The 19,660-nt window shown below is 37.7% G+C and overlaps 1 protein-coding gene across 1 annotated transcript; it reads right to left on the bottom strand.

Moving 5' to 3' along the window:
* Positions 1–5,865: 5,865 nt before the first annotated feature.
* On the bottom strand, positions 5,866–7,889 carry SPIN4 (spindlin family member 4). The gene has a single exon (XM_033115738.1). It carries the CDS (start codon positions 7,267–7,269, stop codon positions 6,520–6,522), a length of 750 nt encoding a protein of 249 aa, XP_032971629.1. The 5' UTR covers positions 7,270–7,889; the 3' UTR covers positions 5,866–6,519.
* Positions 7,890–19,660: the final 11,771 nt, after the last annotated feature.

Genomic DNA, 19,660 nt, shown 5'->3' on the forward strand with positions numbered 1-19,660 from the left:
AGGTTTTGAATTGTTTCTTGAGCCACACCTCTGGCCCTGTAAAGACTAGATTTGTAAAAGAAGGACAGCAGTTTTAAATTCCTCAAAGAATTTGGTTGCCCCCTAAAAGATTTATTAAAGGACTGACACACCCATTCTCATATATTGGAATGCTTTTCTTTCCCTATGAGTACATTTAGCTTAGGAGAGAATGCCCCCCCCAAAGAAAAAAAACCTATTAGGCTTTGAATATCAGCTATAGTTACAAGTTCAATCAGACCAGTGGCCTCCCATTTTATTTTCTGCCTTTTTATTTATCCTCAAAAAACTCTGGAGGATCCTCTCTGGGTTTAAGAAATTTTTTAATTAAGATCCTTTGCCTTTAAACTAGGAGAAAAAAATACCTGAGGAGGACTGCTTGTAGCCACAGGCAGATATACAGAGGGTGCCAAACAATGTATATACATTTTAAGAAAGGAAACAACTGTATTAAAATTGTATCAATATATACTGATAACAGAAGATGAATAAAAGTCACTTTTGACTTCTGCAATTACAACAGGTGATCAAAGTGGTTACCATCAGCGTAATTTTAATACAGTTTTTTTCCTTTCTTAAAATGTGCATACATCTTTTTGGCACCCTCTGTATATATACAAATTTTTATTTGATACATATATTTAAGTAAAAAATGTATTTACTTAGAAGCATTCAGAATGTCAACAAACCAGCTGCAATTTTAATTTTTGCAATTACAGAGTTGTATTCAGTTAATAGAACAAGAATTATTTCATATAAGCTGCATCAGAGACAACTGAAGATGAAAAAAAATACCATCCCCATATATAACTAAATAATTTGTGCTGTGCACCAACAAGAACCTGCTTTAAATTTCCATACCAATTAACAACCTCCATAGGGCACCAGGCAAGGTTAGTGGCTATTGAAAGTCTTTCTTTATAGTTAATCAGCTACAATATCAATTCCTCTTCATAGTGCCCCTTAATATTAATTTCTAAAATTATCAGCTTAAATTTTTTTGTCTGAATTGCTGCTGTCTAACCTCCCAGCTAGGATTCTTTGTCCCATACTCTGTCACAAACCTCCAGGCACATTTTCAATACATCATTGAAAAACATACAGTGAAATTCGGTAGCTATGGAAGCTTAAATACTCATTTTGACTTAATCTCTTTAATCTTCTCATCTGAAGAAAGCCAAGAGCCAGAGTTAGTAAGCTGGCAGAGCCAGGGTATGGATACATTGGAGGTGCTGGGTTCTCCGGGGATTTCAAAGGAATAAAAGACCTGTAGTCTAATGGGGCAAAATAGACAAAGCACAAATGAGATCTTGTTAGATGACCAGGGAGGTATTTCAAACCACATTATTCAATGAGTGATATAGGGTCAATTGTCGTATTTTTTGCTCAGGTGACTTCCGATCTCCCTCAGACTAAAATCCAAAATCCTTACAGTGGTCCATAACACTATATATACATGGATCTGGCCCCTGACAAGCTGCCTGATTTCATCTCCTCCCATTCTCCTCCTTGTTCACTTCCAATCTGGCTACACTAGGCTGCTACCACAAACCTCCAGGCCCATTCTGTCTCAAGGCATCAGCAACATGGTTTGCACCCTCACTTTATTCAAGTGTTTACTTAAATGTCATCTGTTCTGACAGGCCTTCTCTATCCACCTATACAAAATAGTATGCCCACGACCCCACTCTGTCACTTTACTTAGCCTGTTTTACCTTTTTTTCAAAGCAATCATCACAGCCTGATGTACGCATAAAGTGTGTTGGGAAGAAGGTGATGGTAATCTGTCTCCATCCAGTACAATGTAAGCTGTAAGCATTATGGGAGCAAAGATTGTTCATGGTTATTTCCCTCTCCTAAAACAGTGACATAACCATTGTCAGTCCTGTCACTGATTTAGTGCCATGATATGAGAGAACTCCAATATCACCAGAGCAATATAATTCCTGATTCTAGCCTAGTGGCCCAAGGAAGAGGGGATGACTGTCTGTTCCCAATAGGATTTAAGCTCCAAGAGAATAAAGACTTTGACAGTTATGTTTACTGCCTGGTCAAGTTTGAGCCTCCTTCTGACTTAAAGCAAGCTGGTGTGACATGAATATTATCATGGATTGATCTGAAACTTGGTTTTAGTGTAGGAGCCCAGAAAGTTAGGGAGTAAAGGCATAGTTGGTGAACACAGTATTTTATATTGATTTTTGTTTTCTCTTCCTCCCACTGAGACTTAGTTCCATATTTTGCTCACTGCTATATAGTTGACCTCTAAAACAGAGTTAGAACTAAGGTGAAGCTTTGCTCTAACAAATTGTGAGATAGCCTCAAATCACTATGAGCCAATCAATGTAAGGCCTAAGAGCCATGGGTGTAAGGGTGGTGGTGGTGGCTCTTTCTCCCCCCATTAGGACATGTATTCCTAGAAAGCAGGGATTTTGTCTAGATTGCTCACTGTTCTATGCCAGATCCTAGGCCAGGGCTGAGTCTCTCTTATTGTATGTTAATAACTCAATGTCATCACAAAACAATATAAAACAATCAGGACTTGGGGCCTAGTGCAAGAGCAGGAACTAGGAAGCATTATTATATATTTAAATGTATACACATTTGTATGTTTTTGTTGTCCAAAAACTATATAACATAGTCACATAGCACATATGCACTCCTCTAATCCTTTAATATTTATCACATCATTTTTACCTTGTTTTATAGACTTTTACACCTACCTTATATCTTTGTCATTGGTCTGAAGTCTACTTGAAGGATAAAAAAACGTGTTAAGGAAGGTTTTTGTTCTGCCCACTGTCGTGTCCTAAACTCTTAAAACAGTGCCAGGATTAGGGCCAGACTCCCTCTCAGTGTCAGAATGTGGGATAATCCCAATATTATCATGGAAAAATATAACACCTATTTTTCATCTTGAAGCCAGGAGTGGGTTGTGGATTTCTGCTTTACCACAGCCAAGATACAATCTCCATGAGAGCTGAAATGTTGTCTTTTTTAGTCAATTGCCAATGTTGTGGTTAGGGCTACGCCTCCCTGTGTGTCAAGAGTAGTAAAAGTACCTGAAACAGCAACTATGAGTTCATTATTATTGGTTGTTTTTGTTGTTGCAATCCATTTCCCAATTTGAAAAAAAGAAGATTCATACAAGAAAAACCAAAATAAATTCCACATGATTTAAAGTTTACCATTCATATTGAAATTTAAAAAAAACACAAAAATCAATACTATTATCAACCATGGTTATATTTGCAGTAAATATATATAAAACATAGGCAAGATTCACATCAAATTCATAATAGTATCTGCCTCTGCAGAGGAAACATTATGGTACTGGGAAAGACATGTATTATTTGTAATGCTCTGACTTTTTAAGAATATAAATCTGTATCTAACACAAAGATGACATTTGTTAATTTTAGGTGAAGTTAAACAAATGTTTCTTTTATACTTTCCATATTATGTTTTAATTTTTAAAAAATAAAATATGAAAAGAATTTAAAATACCATTATAGCTGATGACTTTATTACAGTATTTTCAGAGTTGAACATATCCAGGACATATGCATATGCAACACACAATGACAAAGTATCAGAATAATACAATCAAGAGGCTTGCTAATAGAGAAAACTTTAAACTTTGTATTTCAGAGAATGTACATTCCTTTTTAATAGAAAGCTTGAATAAACAAATTACCATTGAAGAGATAAGAAAGCTGATTAAAGATCTACCATCAAAAGTGCTACTGGGATTAGACTGTTTTACAACTTAGTACTAGCTAATTTTTAAAGAACAAATAATTCTAATGCTATTTAAACTATTCCAGACCACAAAGAAATACTGAAAACTCACCAATTTTTTTAAGCTAGCAAAATTTTAATGAAAATACTTGATAAAGACAGTGTAAGAAAGAAAAAATATAATTTCACTTTGGAATGTAAATGCAATAATTCTAAGTAAAATATTGGTAAATAAAATCCAGCAATGTATAAAATGATTATTACACCATGACCAAATAGGATTTATTCCAGAAATACAAGATTGGTTCAACATCAAATACCTACCACTCTAAATCATTATATCAACAAATTAAGGGAAAAGTCGTATGATTTTATCAATACATGCTGAAAAGTCATTTGATAAAATTCAGAAGCCACTTTTTGCAATAATGCTATGTAAAACAGGAATATAAGAAACTCCCTAAACATGTTAATAATGACTATTTACCAATAACCAAAAGCAAATGTCTTATTAATAGGGAATACTAAAGACAATTCCATGAAAATTAAGAACCAGACAGGCATGTCTGTTAGATTATTTTCCAATATTGTTTTTGGAGAATCCAGCTAATGTAATAATAATCAACATAAACATTAGAAGAAATAAAATTATCTCTCTTTTTAGGTGAAATGATTGTGTATCTAGAAAGCCCAAAATATTCTTTTTGAAAAACCCAGTGCAATTTACAGGATTTAGTAAGCTGATTAAGTAGAATGTAAAAATAAAAAAAGATCCATAGTTTGTCTATGTTGCCAAAAACAGCATATTACAAATGAGCATGAAAAAATATACAACTCAAAATGCCAAAATGTGATAAAAACTAAAAATATTTAGAAATAAATTTGATATATGGATGTAGATGAAGAACATTACAATAACAAAACCAAAAGATTTTAATGTGCTCAAATCCTTGAGTATTAAGGATTAGTATTATTAAAATAATCCTCTAAATATGTATGCAAAAAATGTAATACAATTCTAAGATACCCAATTTTTTAATGTGGAAATAATGCTTTTAATTTTCATATGAAAGAATGTCAAGGACACGTTACATAAAAGAAAAAAAATACTAATAAGAGGTAACTTGCTTTACCAGAGTCCACAATTTAAGGTCAAGCCACTACAGTTAAAACAATGTGACCTGCCTCAGAAACTTGAAAATGGATGATTTATTTAACAAATGTGATAGCATAATCAGGTATCCATATACAAGAGTAAACACCAAAACTGTTATCAAACAGAGAAAACTTAAAATTAATATGTTTTAGAAAAAAATGCTGGTGAATATTTGTATGACTTGGGTGGTGGCATTAATTTGAGAAAGACAGAAAACCAAAAAGCTAAAAAGGAGATAGTTATCTAAAAATAAAAAATAAAAACCTGAAAAGATACCATCAATAAAGTCATGATTAATGATAGAAAGGAAAAATCATAACACAGATGGTTAATATACACCATATAGCAAATATAGTAATGCTTCTTACAAATTTATAAAGAAAAGATCAAAGATTCAGTAGATAAATGAGCATAGGATGAACACTAGAAAAATCACAAAATAGCAAATCCAAACAGCAAAAACAAACAACCCCCCTCACCCCGCCCCCAGTAGACCTCATTGAGATTGACAATTAAAGAAATAATACTGTGTAATTTTTCACCTTTCAGATTTGCAAACATTAAAGAGTGCTGGAGAGCAGGCTGGAAAATGAGCACTTTCATTTGGGACAATAATTTTGTAATATCTTTTAAAATTAAATACACGACTATCCAGCAATCTCATTTCTGGGAATCTACCCTACAGAAATAAAAGCACTAGTATAGTATGTAGTGAAGCAGTGCAATGGTGAAAAACAGAAAGTAAATAATCGGAAGGACCGCCAACAATGGAATGGTTGAATACCTTTCTGATACTTAAATATGCACTGTGTATGCAGCTGTTGGAGGAAGAGATGGGGAGGAGTCGAAGGAGGAAAAAAGGAAAGAGGGAGGGAGAAGAAAATAGGTGATATTTAATAAATGTGATGGCACAATCAAGTATCCAATATGAATAAAATGTATAGTTGGACCTCTATCTTATACCATATACAAAAATAAATTCCAAAGGGAGAGAGCCAGAGGGAGAGGAGGGCAGGAGAGGGAAAGAGGGATAGTGAGAGGGAGAGGCAGACAGAGAGAAAGAGAGAAAGATATCTGCAACTACTGATCAGAAGGGATTTCATGGATATGCCAAGTGAGAAAAGCAATTACAGAGAAATGATGTAGCTTGTAATTTTTACAGAAACAACAAACTTTTTTGTAAGAGGATGGGAAAAACGTGGAAGGATATATATACATCATGTTCTTAACATTTTTTTTTTTTTTTAACCTGGGGAGAAGAAAGAGGGAAGGTAAGGAAATGGGGGGAAGGATATGGTGCCGGGTTATACCATTAGTTTTTTCTTTACCTAATTTTTCATTGTTTCAATGGTCACAAACACTTTTCAATTTTGTATTAGCACCCAATTTAAAATTCCAATTACAGAACAAGGCAATATTGTAGGTACCAAAGTACATTTGAGCAAAACTGGGAACTAGTCAATATAAGATTTGGAGGCACAATTAAGTAATACGTAATAAATTCCTGAATCCTGACACCAAAACTGTTCTGAAAAGTTCACAATTACATGAACATGACATATTTTACATTCAATAGTTCCAGAACTTTTGCAAAGAGCACAATGACTTTAGGGGTTTTTCACTAAACCATAGACATAAATGTGAATATCATCATCAAACTTAATAAAGTAGACAGACGGCTTGGCCACCACTTGATGGATGAAAATGCCGGTTCTCTTGGACCCATCATCTTTGGCGTGCTCCACCTGCTTGCCCACGAGGCTGTCGACCACTTCTCCCGGCTCTCGTTCTGCGGTAGGGAAATAGTAGTTGGAATCTGGAATGATGCGCAGGTCACCATCTTTGTAGTCATCCAGCAGTGTGTACATATAAAGGACCGGATCTTTCTCGTAGGTGATGTAAAACCAAGTGTCCATTACGGGGGCTCGCGCCAGGACCATGCCCTTCCATTCATCTTTCCTACCGTGCTCACCTTCAAACACATGCCCCACTGCCTTGCCAATCAAGGAATCTGCCAGGCGCGAATCAATGCGAGGAGTTGGCACTCTCTCAGGAAGGATCTCTAGCGCTAAAACTCTCTTATCTCGGTGCAGTTCTAGTCCATACACACTATCTTTGCCATCGTATTTGATGATGTAGAGAGTGGGCTTCACGGAAACCTGCTCCAGCACGGTACCCTTCCACTGCTCCACCGGCTCATTGCCTTCCTTCCAGCCGTGTTGAATGCGGCAGCCCACTATGTTCCTACGAGTGAGGAAAGTGGGCTTGCGCCGCTGCTTCCTGTGGGTGTGCCTTTTCTTCATCAGGTATGCGGACACCCCGTCTACGCCCATCGGAGGCACAGTTGGGGGCGACATGGCTCGGGTTTTAAGGAGGCTCGGGCAAAGCTGCCACTTGCTTAAGTTTAAGGAGGTTCAGGCAAAGCTGCTACTTGCTCGATTAAGCTGAGAAAAAGTGATTAAACTGAGAAAAAGTCAACGCTATCCAATATGAGATCTTTTTTCGTGATCTCTGATTCCCCCTCGGTCCTGCCTTCACCGAGCACAAGGCTTTCACCAATGCTGGGTAGAAACGCTCAAACTCTCACTGTGGGCACTGGGACAGCCTGGGCCTCTTGATAGTATTCTCCTCTCAGGCCGGGGAGGGGTGTCTGCAGGAGTGGCGGTTGCAGCAGGAGATGGCGCGCTTGCTTGTGCTGCCCGTACCGGCTCCCGCCCGGATTCCCAACCCCAAGTCCCGAATTGACCACTTAGCTGTTATAGCTGGGGCTGCGGCTGTGAAACGGCGATGGAGACGGAGACGACGGGAAAGGTAGGCAAGGAATAAGAGGGATGGCTGCAGCTGCAAAGGCGCCTGCGGTGGTGGGTCTCCGACGAGTCCGCGCGGCCTCGGCTTCGCAGCGCTGCACTACTCGGCCTAGCTCTGGCGCCGGGGTTTTTGCCGCTTCGGGAACCGGACCCCTCTGAGCCCGCCTGCACTTCGGCCCCGCCCCCCGCCATTCCCCCTTCCGCTCGGTCCACAGCAGCAGGGCGGGTCAGTGCGCGCACCCGCCTTCAGTCCAGTTACAAGCGCTCACGCCTTCATTTCCTCATGCGCCCCCCCCCCACCCCCGACCGCTTCCCTCAAACCCGAGCCAGACTGGCCGGCTCCCCTCCTCCCTCTCTCTGGCCGCCTGTCGCCCGCCAGCCTCCTCCACAGCCGCTCCATCTGCTTTCTATCTTCCAGGAATTCCTCACAAAGCCTTTAAAAAAATAATACTCAACACACACATACACACAGAGTTTGTACATACAAATTATTTTCTTTCAGTTAAAGGGATATGAGACCGGAGAAGAAAAAGCCTGTATACAATCCACCATCTTGATCCAAACTCCCTTTCTATTTTCTATCTGATCACTCCTGGTAATGCTTTTCTTAAATAATCTTTTATGTTTTTTTCTTTAGTTGTCTGAATGTAAAAGAAATGTATTGACATTTGTGGAACTTTTCTGAAATTCAGTGAAATAAAAGACAAAACTAACCTCAATCTCCTTAATCTTACTATCTAGACATACACCAAAATGTTATGATTTCACTCTCATTAATAAGTTTATGCTTATATTTCACAAAAGTGGGAGATTTCATACATTTATAACTTGGTTTTTTAAATTTTATATCATGAGCATTTTCCAAGGTAATTACTCTGAAAATGTGATTTTTAATGGTTCCATAATGTTCTTTTGTATGGATGGTCCATTATTTATGCTAAATGATCTATGGCAGTATAGATAATTAAAATTGTTTACATTCATATATGGATTTATTGAGCTAGCATAAACCATATTTTCAAAGAAAATGACATGGAGATCTACATGAGATAAAAACAATGTGTGCAAAAGCAGGATATTGAAATAAAATCGTGACCCCAATTTTGTAGAAAGAAAAAAGAGGGTTTTTGTTATACATGTTTGTTGTTTTTCTGATTATAAATGTAATGCATCTCGAATGGAAAATCTGAAAGATAGAAAAGACAGTGTCCATAAATTCACCAACCTCAAGTTACAGGGCTGTTATGAGCATTAAATGACAATATCTAAAACTTTTTTAGCCCTGTATCCTACTTTACAAGATGGCAATAAAAACCAGGGAAGCCTAGGCCCCTCATTCTCATTCCTCTACCCTTCACTGGTGACAAGACATCATATCATCATGGGTTAAAAAAAATAAAAGAGACCATTAATTCATGTGGGAAAGAAGGGGAGAAAGCTGCAATGCAGCAATACTGGCGGCCTCCACATTTCACTACCTTGCAAGACAGGGACATGCAAACCTAGTCCTCATACCATTTAATAGCTGATTGGGCAGAATATGAGTGGATTCCCCAATTCCCCATGTTTCCCAGGCCAAGGACTTTGGAGGTGAGATAACTCTCCAAACTATAATACAAGGAAGTAATTCCAAGGAAAAAAAAAGAAAACTACACTCACTGAAAGGTATTTCCATATTCTTTAGAATGGCATAGTGGTGTGTGCATATTCACACATATACTATATGTTCTACACACTGAAAGTCAGAAGGTATGTGTAAATGTCAGGGCATTATGTTTCATAAATAATGCCCCCCCATCCCCGGTAATCCCCCAGACCAAGATGTGCCAAACTCTTTTGGCTTAGAACAGTTGATAGGTGAGAGAAAAAGACCACCCACAGGGCCCACAAATGCAGGGAAAAGAATTTACTCAGGCCCTTTGGTTGTATATTTCAATGGAATTCCTGTTCATGACCCCACAAAGCAGCTTGAGGAGACAAAATAATTTTTTTAATATTCTTTCTTCTCTAAAACTATGATTCTGATATTTAGACCATTCCCTAACATTATGGATTCAGTGGGCCTTACCACACTGTGATATAATGTTTACTTTGTATGTCTGCCCACTAGACTACAAATCCATTCAAGAAAGGCTTTTTATCTTGCAATTCAAGTGCCTTACACAGAATAGGTACTCAATAAATATTTGTTAAATGAGTAAATAAATGGTTTCAGCTGCCCTGCTCCAATCCAAAGAAATCCTCCCAAATGAAACTAGTCTCACACAAGCCTCTGAAGACTGGAGTCCTGGTGACTTCAAATCTCCCACAGCAGCATTACTTATCCTTTCAAAACATCTAGATCACTGACCCTGTGAATATGTGTCCATAAGTCTGAAAATAATTAGGAGAACACCATCAGCCTGTAATATATGGATAATATTATCAACCTCAAAGGGTAGCTGTGAAGATTAGAGATAAATACAAATGAATTTCTTAGCACATGAATTGGCTCATGGTAAATACTCCTAACCAAGGCTCCTAACCAAGCCCTTTTCTCTTACCAGGTCTTTCTGCAAACCACCTGGCTCATATCCCACCTCTAAACTTCTGTTCTATTTTACACTCAAGCGCTTTTGATAAGGGTCTGAGTGTGAATCAAGGAGGCACTGTTGGCAGGATTTTGTCCCTTGTAGCCAGTTTCAGAGCAGTCTTTCAAATGCTTCAAATTTCTGGAAGCCCAAATTCTAGATAAATAAAACATTATTTAAAATAAGTGTGGGAGATACAGTGTTAATTCATAATGTGAAGGGTGGTGGAGATAGGCATAAATGTCATTAATTCCATTGTACAAGGCAAATTACAATACATGCTAAGAAGTACAAAATTATTAAACACTGGGGCCCCAAAGGAGGTAGTGATTTGTTATGGTTGGAGAGATTGGAAAAGACAACTTGAATGGGTAAGACAACAAAAGGAAGACATTCAGAAGGTGGTAGTGAGGCCTTTTCAGTCTGAGCCAAAAACAGCTGGAGGAAAGGCACAGAGGGAAGCATGGACATAGGATATGTGAAAAACTGGTCAGGAGCTTGTGACTGGAGCACAGAGTTTGCCAGGCTAGGGGATGTGGTTTGTGGTGAGAAATAAGGTTAGTAAACAGCCTCAAATGCAGGAAATTGATCTTAATCCACTGCTGGGTGGAAGCAGGTAATGTTCCAATTCCTCTGACAGTGTAGTATTGGCAGGGCCAAGTAGAGATCTGATCTTCCATGCTCCTCTGGCAGAAGCAGGCAGTGCTTCCCTAAGCAAGAACTGCTTCCCAGTCAGAAGAGTAGCGTAGGTGGTGCTGAGCACAGAGCTGACCTTCCATTCCCCTTGCATGGTGCTCTGACTCCCTTGCCAGAGAAGTGTCAGTGAAGCTTAGTGATGAGTTGGTTCTTTCACAGTTATCCGGTGATATAAGGTAATGGTAGTGATCTCTGTGCTATAGCCCTTCCCCACCTCCTCCCCCCATATCAATACAACAGCAATGATATTAAACAATGCAGAGTGAGGCAGGGCTAGTCAGCACTCTGTTTCCCCACACCCTGTCAGTGAAACCCAATGAGGAGCTGACCTTTCATTCCCACCTGTCATTAATGAGATTGAATGTGGGGAACAAGATGGGACTAGGTGGTACTCATCTTTCCCTACACTCTTGGTGTCAGTGAGACCCAGTGCCCAGATAAGCCTCCACTTCCACTTGGAGGCAGTGAGATGGTGTGGGTCAGTACCCAACTTTCACCATGAAGAAATTGGAAGATCTGAGAAGGGTGCTAAACTTCTATCCATCCTATCCATGTGCAATGAAGCAGTGTGAGTCAGTGCTTCACTTTTGCAAGGGTGGTGTCAAGAGATTTCCACAAGAAGTCAAACATGCACACACACAAGATCCTCCAGCTACATAACAACAGGAGGGATGTCTGATAAAAACAGGTTATATAGAATACAGAGTTTCATAATATAATATCAAAAATACAAGGATGAAATAAAAATCACAAGTCATACAAAGAAAAGGGAAATCACAATTCAAATGAGATGAGAGACTTGCCAAATGGAAATTTTAGAATTGAAAAATGAAATATGCAGAATAAAAGTCTCCTGAGATGGGATCAATATAAGACTAGAGAAGAGAGAAGACAGAATCAGCACATTTGAGGTCAGAAAAATAAAACTTACCCCATATAAATAACAGAGAAAAGCAGACTACGAAAAAGAAGAAGAAAAAAAAAAACAGTCTCAGGAACCTGTGAGACAACCAAACAGCTAACATTTACAGTTACCTTAAAGGAAGTGAAATTCTTAGGTATAGATCTATCAAAACATGTACAGGATCTGTATACTGAAAATTAAAAATGTTTATGCCAGAAATTAAAGAAGACCTAAACAAATGGAAGGGCATACTGTGTTAATAGCTCGGAAGACTCAACATAGTAAAGATGTTAATTCTCTCCAAATTGATCTATAATGAAATTTCTATGAAAACATGAGTGAGGTTATTCATAGAAATACATAGGATTCTTCTTTTGTTATTTTTGAACTAAGAAGAAAAATGAGTAACATGCTCTAAAGGACATGTTGGATTCTATGAATGCTAAAAAACATAATGTAATATGCATATGAAATAGGCAAGCTATTCTTTAGGCAGTTCAGTTGCTACAGATCTGGAAAATTCCTGTTCCTTTGGGCAAAAATGGAGATATGCCACCTTTATCATCTTTTATATGTGCTTTAATTCTACAATGCAATACAAGATTATTAAAGACTTCAAAATAAAAAATAAAAAAGGATATGTCTGGAATAAGAATAGAAATTTTCTTCCTTCCTTCCCTTCATGTTTTATTGAAGGTGAAAGGCACTAAATTGTCAACTTTGGTTCATTTGTGAGTACATTTATCTCTCATCCAAAGGGTTTTCTTAAATTTATTTGGAAATGCACAATCTCTAGAATAGCTAAAACAATTTTGAAAGAAAAGTATATTGTAGAAAGAATCATTCTACATGATGTTAAATTTTACTGCACAGCTACAGTAATCAAGAAAGCACGGTGTTTACAGAGCAATGACACAGAAGAGAGAACACAGAAATTGACTCACACAACTACGTCCAATTGATTTTTGACAGTTCAAAAGCAATTCAATGGAGAAAGGATGGGATGTTCAACAAATGGTGTTGAAGGAAGTGGACATTGCACTGCCAACAATAACAACAAGAAACTAGACCTAAACCTCTTATTTATTTTTTTAGTCACTTCTTCTATGACATTTATTTATTTATTTATATTTTTTAAACATTTTTTATTAGTTTCAAGTGTACAAAACAATATAATAGTTAAACATTTATCATTTATACCCCTCACACAGTGATAACCGTCCTCCCCCATCCACTACCCCTCTGACATCGCATACAGCCATTACATTTCCACTGCCTCTATTCTTAATGCTGTACTCCACTTCTTGTAACCATATATACATATAATGGTTATACTTGTAACCATATATACATATACATACACACACACACACACACACACACACACACATATATATAAAATTGTAGTTGACATTCATTATTGTTCAGCTTCAGCTTCAGGTGTACAGTGCAGTGATCAGGCATCTATATCATCCCATAGGTGGGCTCCCTAATGAGACAAGTGTCCATCAGATACTCTGCAAAATCCTTACAACATTATTGATTACATTCCCCAAATTGACTTTCTATCCCTGTGGCAATCTTGTGGTTACCGATTGTGCTTTCTAATCTCCTCACCTTCACCCTTATCCCCACCTCCCCTCCCATCTAGCAACCCTCAGTTTTTCCTTTATGTCTCTGAGACTGTTTCTGATTGGTTCATTCATTTATTCTTTTCTTTAGATTCCAACATGTAAGTGAGATCATATGGTATTTGTCTTTCTCTGTCTGACTTATTTCACTTAACATGATGTTCTCTAGGTTCATCAATATCGTTGCAAATGGTAAGATATAATTCTTCTTTATGGCTGAGTAATATCCATTTTATAAAGGTACCATAGTTTCTTAATCCAGTTGTCTACCAATGGGCATTTTCGTTGTTTCCATGTCTTGGCTATTGTGTATAGTGCTGCAATAAACATATCGGTGCATAATTTTTTTCAAATTAGAGTTTTGAATTTCTCCAGATAGATACTTAGGAGTACAATTGCTGGATCATAAGGTAGTTCCATTTTCAGATTTTTGAGATACCTCCATACTGTTTCCCATAATGGCTGCACCAACCTGCAATCTCACGAACAGTGCACAAGGATTCCCTTTTCTCCACATCCTCGCCAGCACTTGTTGTTTGTTGATTTATTGATGATAGCCATTTTGACTGGGGTGAGGTGGTATCTCATTGTGGTTTTTATTTGCATTTCTCTGATGGTGAGTGAGGTTGAGCATTTTTTCATATGTCTGTTTGCTATCTGTATGTCTTCTTTAGAAAAATGTCTCTTCATGTCCTCTGCCCATCTTTTAATTGAGTTGTTTGTTTTTTTGGAGTTGAGTGAGTTTTTTATAAATTTTGGATATTAACCCCTTATCAGATATATCATTGGCAAATATCTTTTCCCATTCAGTAGGATCCCTTTTTGTTTTACTGATGGTTTCCTTTGCTGTGAAAAAACTTTTTAGTTTGATGTAAATCCCACATGTTTATTTTTTCTCTTACTTCCCTTGTGCGAGGGGATATATCAGTAAAAATCTTACTCCGGGTAATGTCTGTAAAGTTTCTTCCTATATTTTCTTCTAGGAGTTTTTTGGTTTCAGATCTTACATTTAAGTCTTTAATCCATTTTGAATTTATTCTTGTATATGGTGTAAGGAGGTGGTCCAGCTTCATTTTTTTGCATGTGTCTGCCCAGGTTTCCCAGCACCTTTTATCTTATATAATATTTAACCCAAAATGGCAAACTGACTAAAATGTAAAATTTAAAGCTATAAAACTTTTACAAAAAGCACAGGAGAAAATATTTGGGACCTAGTCATAGCTGAAGTATTCTAATAATTGACACCCAAACTAAGGTCCTTCCAAGGAACAGTTGGAAAATTTGACCTCATTAAAATAACATTAAAAAAGAAAAACGTTTGCTGTATGAAAGACTATTAGGATGAATAGATAAGCTACAGAGAGAAAGAAAATATCTGCAAATTACGTATTTAACAAAAGTCTTATCTCTAAAATATAAAGAACTCTGAAAACTCAACAATAGAATAGCCAACAACCCAATTAGAAAATGGTAAAAGACATGAACAAACATTTCACAAAAAGGAATAAGCACACAATGGTTCTCTCTTACATTGATAGTTGGAATGTGAAATTATGTATTCTCTCTGGAAAACATTTGGCAGTTTCTCATGAAAATAAACATGAAAGTACTATACAACTCAGCAATCATATTTTGGGGCATGTATCCTAGAGAAATAAAAACTTATGTTCACATAAAAGCATGTATGTAAATGGTCATAGAAACTTTATTCATAATTCATAAAATACAGAAAAAAATACATGTTCTTCAAAGGGTGAATGAAAAAAAAAAAAAAAAAAAAATGATACCATACTATGGAATGCTACTCAACAATAAAAAGGAACAAACTAATAAGACAAGCCACAATTTGGATGAACATTAAAGGAATTAAGCTGAGTTTTTTAAAAGCCACTATCAAAAGGTTAAATACCTTGTTATTATATTTATATATAATTCTTGAAATGACAGAATTGCAGTTTAATGGCTTGCAAGGATTAGGGAGCTGGAGTGGGAGGGAGGTGGCTGTAGTTGTAAATGGGTAGCACAAGCATCTTTGTAATGGAACTCTTTTTATCTTGACTGTGGTGGTAATCACAATCTACATATGTGAAAAAATTGCATAGTACTAAATACGTATATGCAAATGAGCCAATGTGTGACTGGTGAAACCTGAATAAGTTCGACAGATTTTATCAATGTCAGTTTCCTGTTGTGATTTTCTACTGTAGTAATGCCAGATGTAACCACTGGAGAAATTTGGGGAAAAAAGTACACAGGAAATCTCTGTATTATTTCTTACAACTGCATGTGAATCTGCAATTATCGCAAAACATTTTTTAAAAAAGAAAAAGAAGTGCAGCTCTAACGTAATAGATAAGGAAAGTTATTCGATATATATTTCTGAGTAACAAGATGCAGACAATTTAAATAGTATAAGTCATCAAAATGGCAGCGTGAGGTGAGCCTCTGTAAAGCTCCCCTGGAATTTACAACTAATCAAAAACAATAACTCCACAAAGGACTCCCTGCACAGCAGACAGGCAAGACAAAGAGGCCCACTACTGAATTCACTGAAAGTGGGCAAATCGCACGAGCGGGGGAGGAGGGAAGGGAGAAGTGCAGAGACAAAGCCGCATGGGCGGGCACAGGACGCAGACCTAGCTCAGTGCTCCGAGCTCCCTGCATCCTGGAACTACCGCAGCTGTGGGAGAGGGAAGAACTCGGACTGCTAGGGCTGCGCTTATGGCCCACAGGGCTGAGGGGGCAGTATATAACAAAGCTGAACCCAACGCTCACGGCAGAGACCTCGGAGCAAAGACTAAGGGAAGAAGGCTGAAAACGGTGGTTTAAGCCCTCACTGCCGAGCAGAGAACAGAAGCCTTAGGCACTGAGACTAGCAGCCCCCTCCCTACCCTCCCAGAGCTCGCCCCACCCCCACCTGGCCAGTGCTAGAAGCGGAACAGTAGCAGTGTCAGATCAAAAGAACAGAATTTTTGCTATTCTGAGAACTGTGGACCACAGACACAGATTTGCAGCCCAACTAGTTCCAGCAGAGGGGAGGGAGCTGTGGAAGCAGGACTGTCTGTGGTGGTGGTCGCCGCCATTGCTCTGGGCCACCTCTCACAACTCACCCTGCCCCTGGCCCCACCTATCTGGGCGGATCCCTGCAGGAGTAAACAGAACTGCTGAAACATACGGACTCTGAATCTGGTGCAGGAAGAGTTTTGGAACTTCAAAAGCTCTCCGCATACCCACACGGACACTGCGCCCTGTGACCCAAGCAAACTATTAACAGAGGAGAAGCCCATCTCCCAGGGAATCCCCCTATTGTATAAGAAGCTGGAATAGTGCAGAGAAAACATAGCACTACCGTGTGAGAGAAATAAAAGGCTGCAGTCGGAGAGAAAATAAAACATTCTACCAACAAGTACTGGAAAAGAAAAGAAAGACCTCTTCCTATCAACCTGTTGCAGAGGCCACTCCTGTAAATGTCTAGGAAGAGAAATTATTAATCAGTAATTGCCATGAATAGCCAAGAAAACAAGACAGCTCAGAAAGAAAGTGAAAAGTCTCCAGAAAAGGAACTTAAAGATATGGAAATCTTTAAGTGACTTAAACGACAGAGAATTCAAGATTGCACGTCTGAAAAAACTCAACGAGATGCAAGAAAACAAAGAAAGGCAGTTTAATGGACTCAGAAACACAACCAAAGAACAACGTGAGCATTTTACGAAAGAGATTGAAATTTTAAAAAAGAACCAAATAGAATTCCTGGAGATTGAGAACTCAATAGAAGAAATTAAGAATGAAATAACCAGCTTAGGTAGTAGAGTTGACCAGATGGAGGAAAGAATCAGTGACATCGAAGACAGAAACTTGGAAATTATACAGATGGAAGAAGAAAGAGACTTGAGACTTAAAAGAAATGAAAGAACTCTACAAGAACTTTCTGAACTCCATCAGAAAGAGCAATGTAAGAATAATGGCATACCAGAAGTAGAAGAAAGAGAGCAGGGAACAGAGAATATATTCAAACAAATTGTTGATAAGAACTTCCCAAACTTGTGGACAGAACTGGATCGTCAAATCCAAGAAGGAAATAGAACACCTAACTACCTCAATCCCAACAGGCCTTCTCCAAGGCACATTGTATTGAAGCTGTCTAAAATCAACGACAAAGAAAGAATCCTCAAAGAGCCAGGGAAAAGAAGATGGTAACCTACAAAGGAAAGCCCATTAGATTATCATCAGATTTTTCAGCAGAAACTCTACAAGCCAGGAGGGAGTGGAACCAAATATTCAAACTATTGAAAGAGAGAAATTATGAGCCCAAAATAATGTATCCAGCAAAAACATCCTTTAGATATGAAGAAGGAATAAAGACCTTTCCAGGCCTAGAGAAGCTGAGGGAATTTTCTAATACATGACCTGCACAAAAAGAAATACTAAAGGAGGCTATTCGACCACCACCAACAGGGACAATTTGTGGCAACCAAAACATAAAAAGGGTGAGAGTAAAGGCCTGAACCGGAATATGGGAATGGGGAAAGTAAGTGTGCTAAAGAAAATGGAATACTCTATCAAACTTTCTTTTACTTAAACTTAAGGGTAACCACTCAAGAAAAATCCAGCACTGAAATACATACTGTAATAAAAGAAGAAACAGAAGGAAACATTATAGAATACCACCATAGAGAAATAATAGACAACAACAAAAAGACAAAGAAACAATGGAGACATAGCCTTACCAGAAAACTAAAGATAGAATGACAGGAAATCCTCACATATCAATAATCACCTTAAATGTAAATGAACTGAACTCACCAATAAAAAGGCACAGAGTAGCAGATTGGATCAAAAAACTAAACCCAACCATATGCTGTCACCAAGAGACACATCTCAGCTACAAGGACAAGCATAGACCCAAAGTGAAAGGGTGGAAATTGACACTCCAAGCAAATGGTACCCACAGAAAATCAGGGGTAGCCATAATGATATCAGATGAAACAGACTTCAAGGTGAAAAAGATAGCAAGAGACAAAGATGGACATTTAATAATGGTAAAGGGGACTATAAAACAAGAAGATATAAATAACAGTCATCAGTGTTAATGCCCCCAATCAGGGAGCACCGAAATATACCGAGCAACTACTAACAGAACTAAAGGGAGAAATTGACCAACACACAATTATACTAGGGGACCTAAATACATCACTGACAGCTATGGATAGATCATCCAAACAGAAAATAAATAATGAAATAGCAGCCCTAAATGACACATTAGATGAAATGGACATAATTCACATATATAGAGCACTTCATCGTAGAACAGCAGACTATACATTCTTTTCTAGTGTACATGGAACATTCTCAAGGATAGATCATATATTGGGACATAAAATCAGCCTCAGCAAATTTAAGAAGATTGAAATCATACCAAGCACATTCTCTGATCACAAGGCTTTGAAATTGGATATCAAGTGCAAAAAGAAAGCAGGGAAAAACACAAATACATGGAGATTAAACAACATACTTTTAAAGAACGACTGGGTGAAAGAAGAAATTAGAGGAGAGATCAAAAGATACATAGAAACAAATGACAATGAAACTACATCCTACCAAAATTTTTGGGATGCAGCGAAAGCAGTTTTAAGAGGGAAATTTATATAATTACAGGCCTATCTCAAGAAACAAGAAAAATCCCAAATAAATAACCTCATGTTACACCTTAAAGAACTAGAAAAAGAAGAACAAGTGAAACCCAAGGTCAGCAGAAGAAAGAAAATAACAAAAATCAGAGCAGAACTAAATGAAATAGAGAACAAAAAGGCAATAGAAAAAATTAATGTGACAAACAGCTGTTTCTTTGAAAAGATTAACAAAATTGACAAACCCTAGGCTAGACTCACTAAGATAAAAAGAGAGAAGACACTAATTAACAAAATCAGAAATGAAAAAGGGGAAGTTATCACAGACACCACAGAAATACAAAGGATCATCCAAGAATACTATGAAGGACTATATGTCACCAAATTCAATAACCTAGAAGAAATGGACAAGTTCTTAGAAACATATAGCCTTCCAGTGCTGAACCATGAAGAACTGGAAAATCTAAACAGACCAATCACCAGTAATGAACTTGAATCAGTCATCCAAAACCC

Source organism: Rhinolophus ferrumequinum, chromosome X (assembly GCF_004115265.2).
Source record: "Rhinolophus ferrumequinum isolate MPI-CBG mRhiFer1 chromosome X, mRhiFer1_v1.p, whole genome shotgun sequence".
NCBI lineage: Eukaryota > Metazoa > Chordata > Mammalia > Chiroptera > Rhinolophidae > Rhinolophus > Rhinolophus ferrumequinum.

Excerpts from the sequence above, each read along its gene's own strand:
- SPIN4 (XM_033115738.1), bottom strand. The coding sequence starts at position 7,269 with ATGTCGCCCCCAACTGTGCCTCCGATGGGCGTAGACGGGGTGTCCGCA.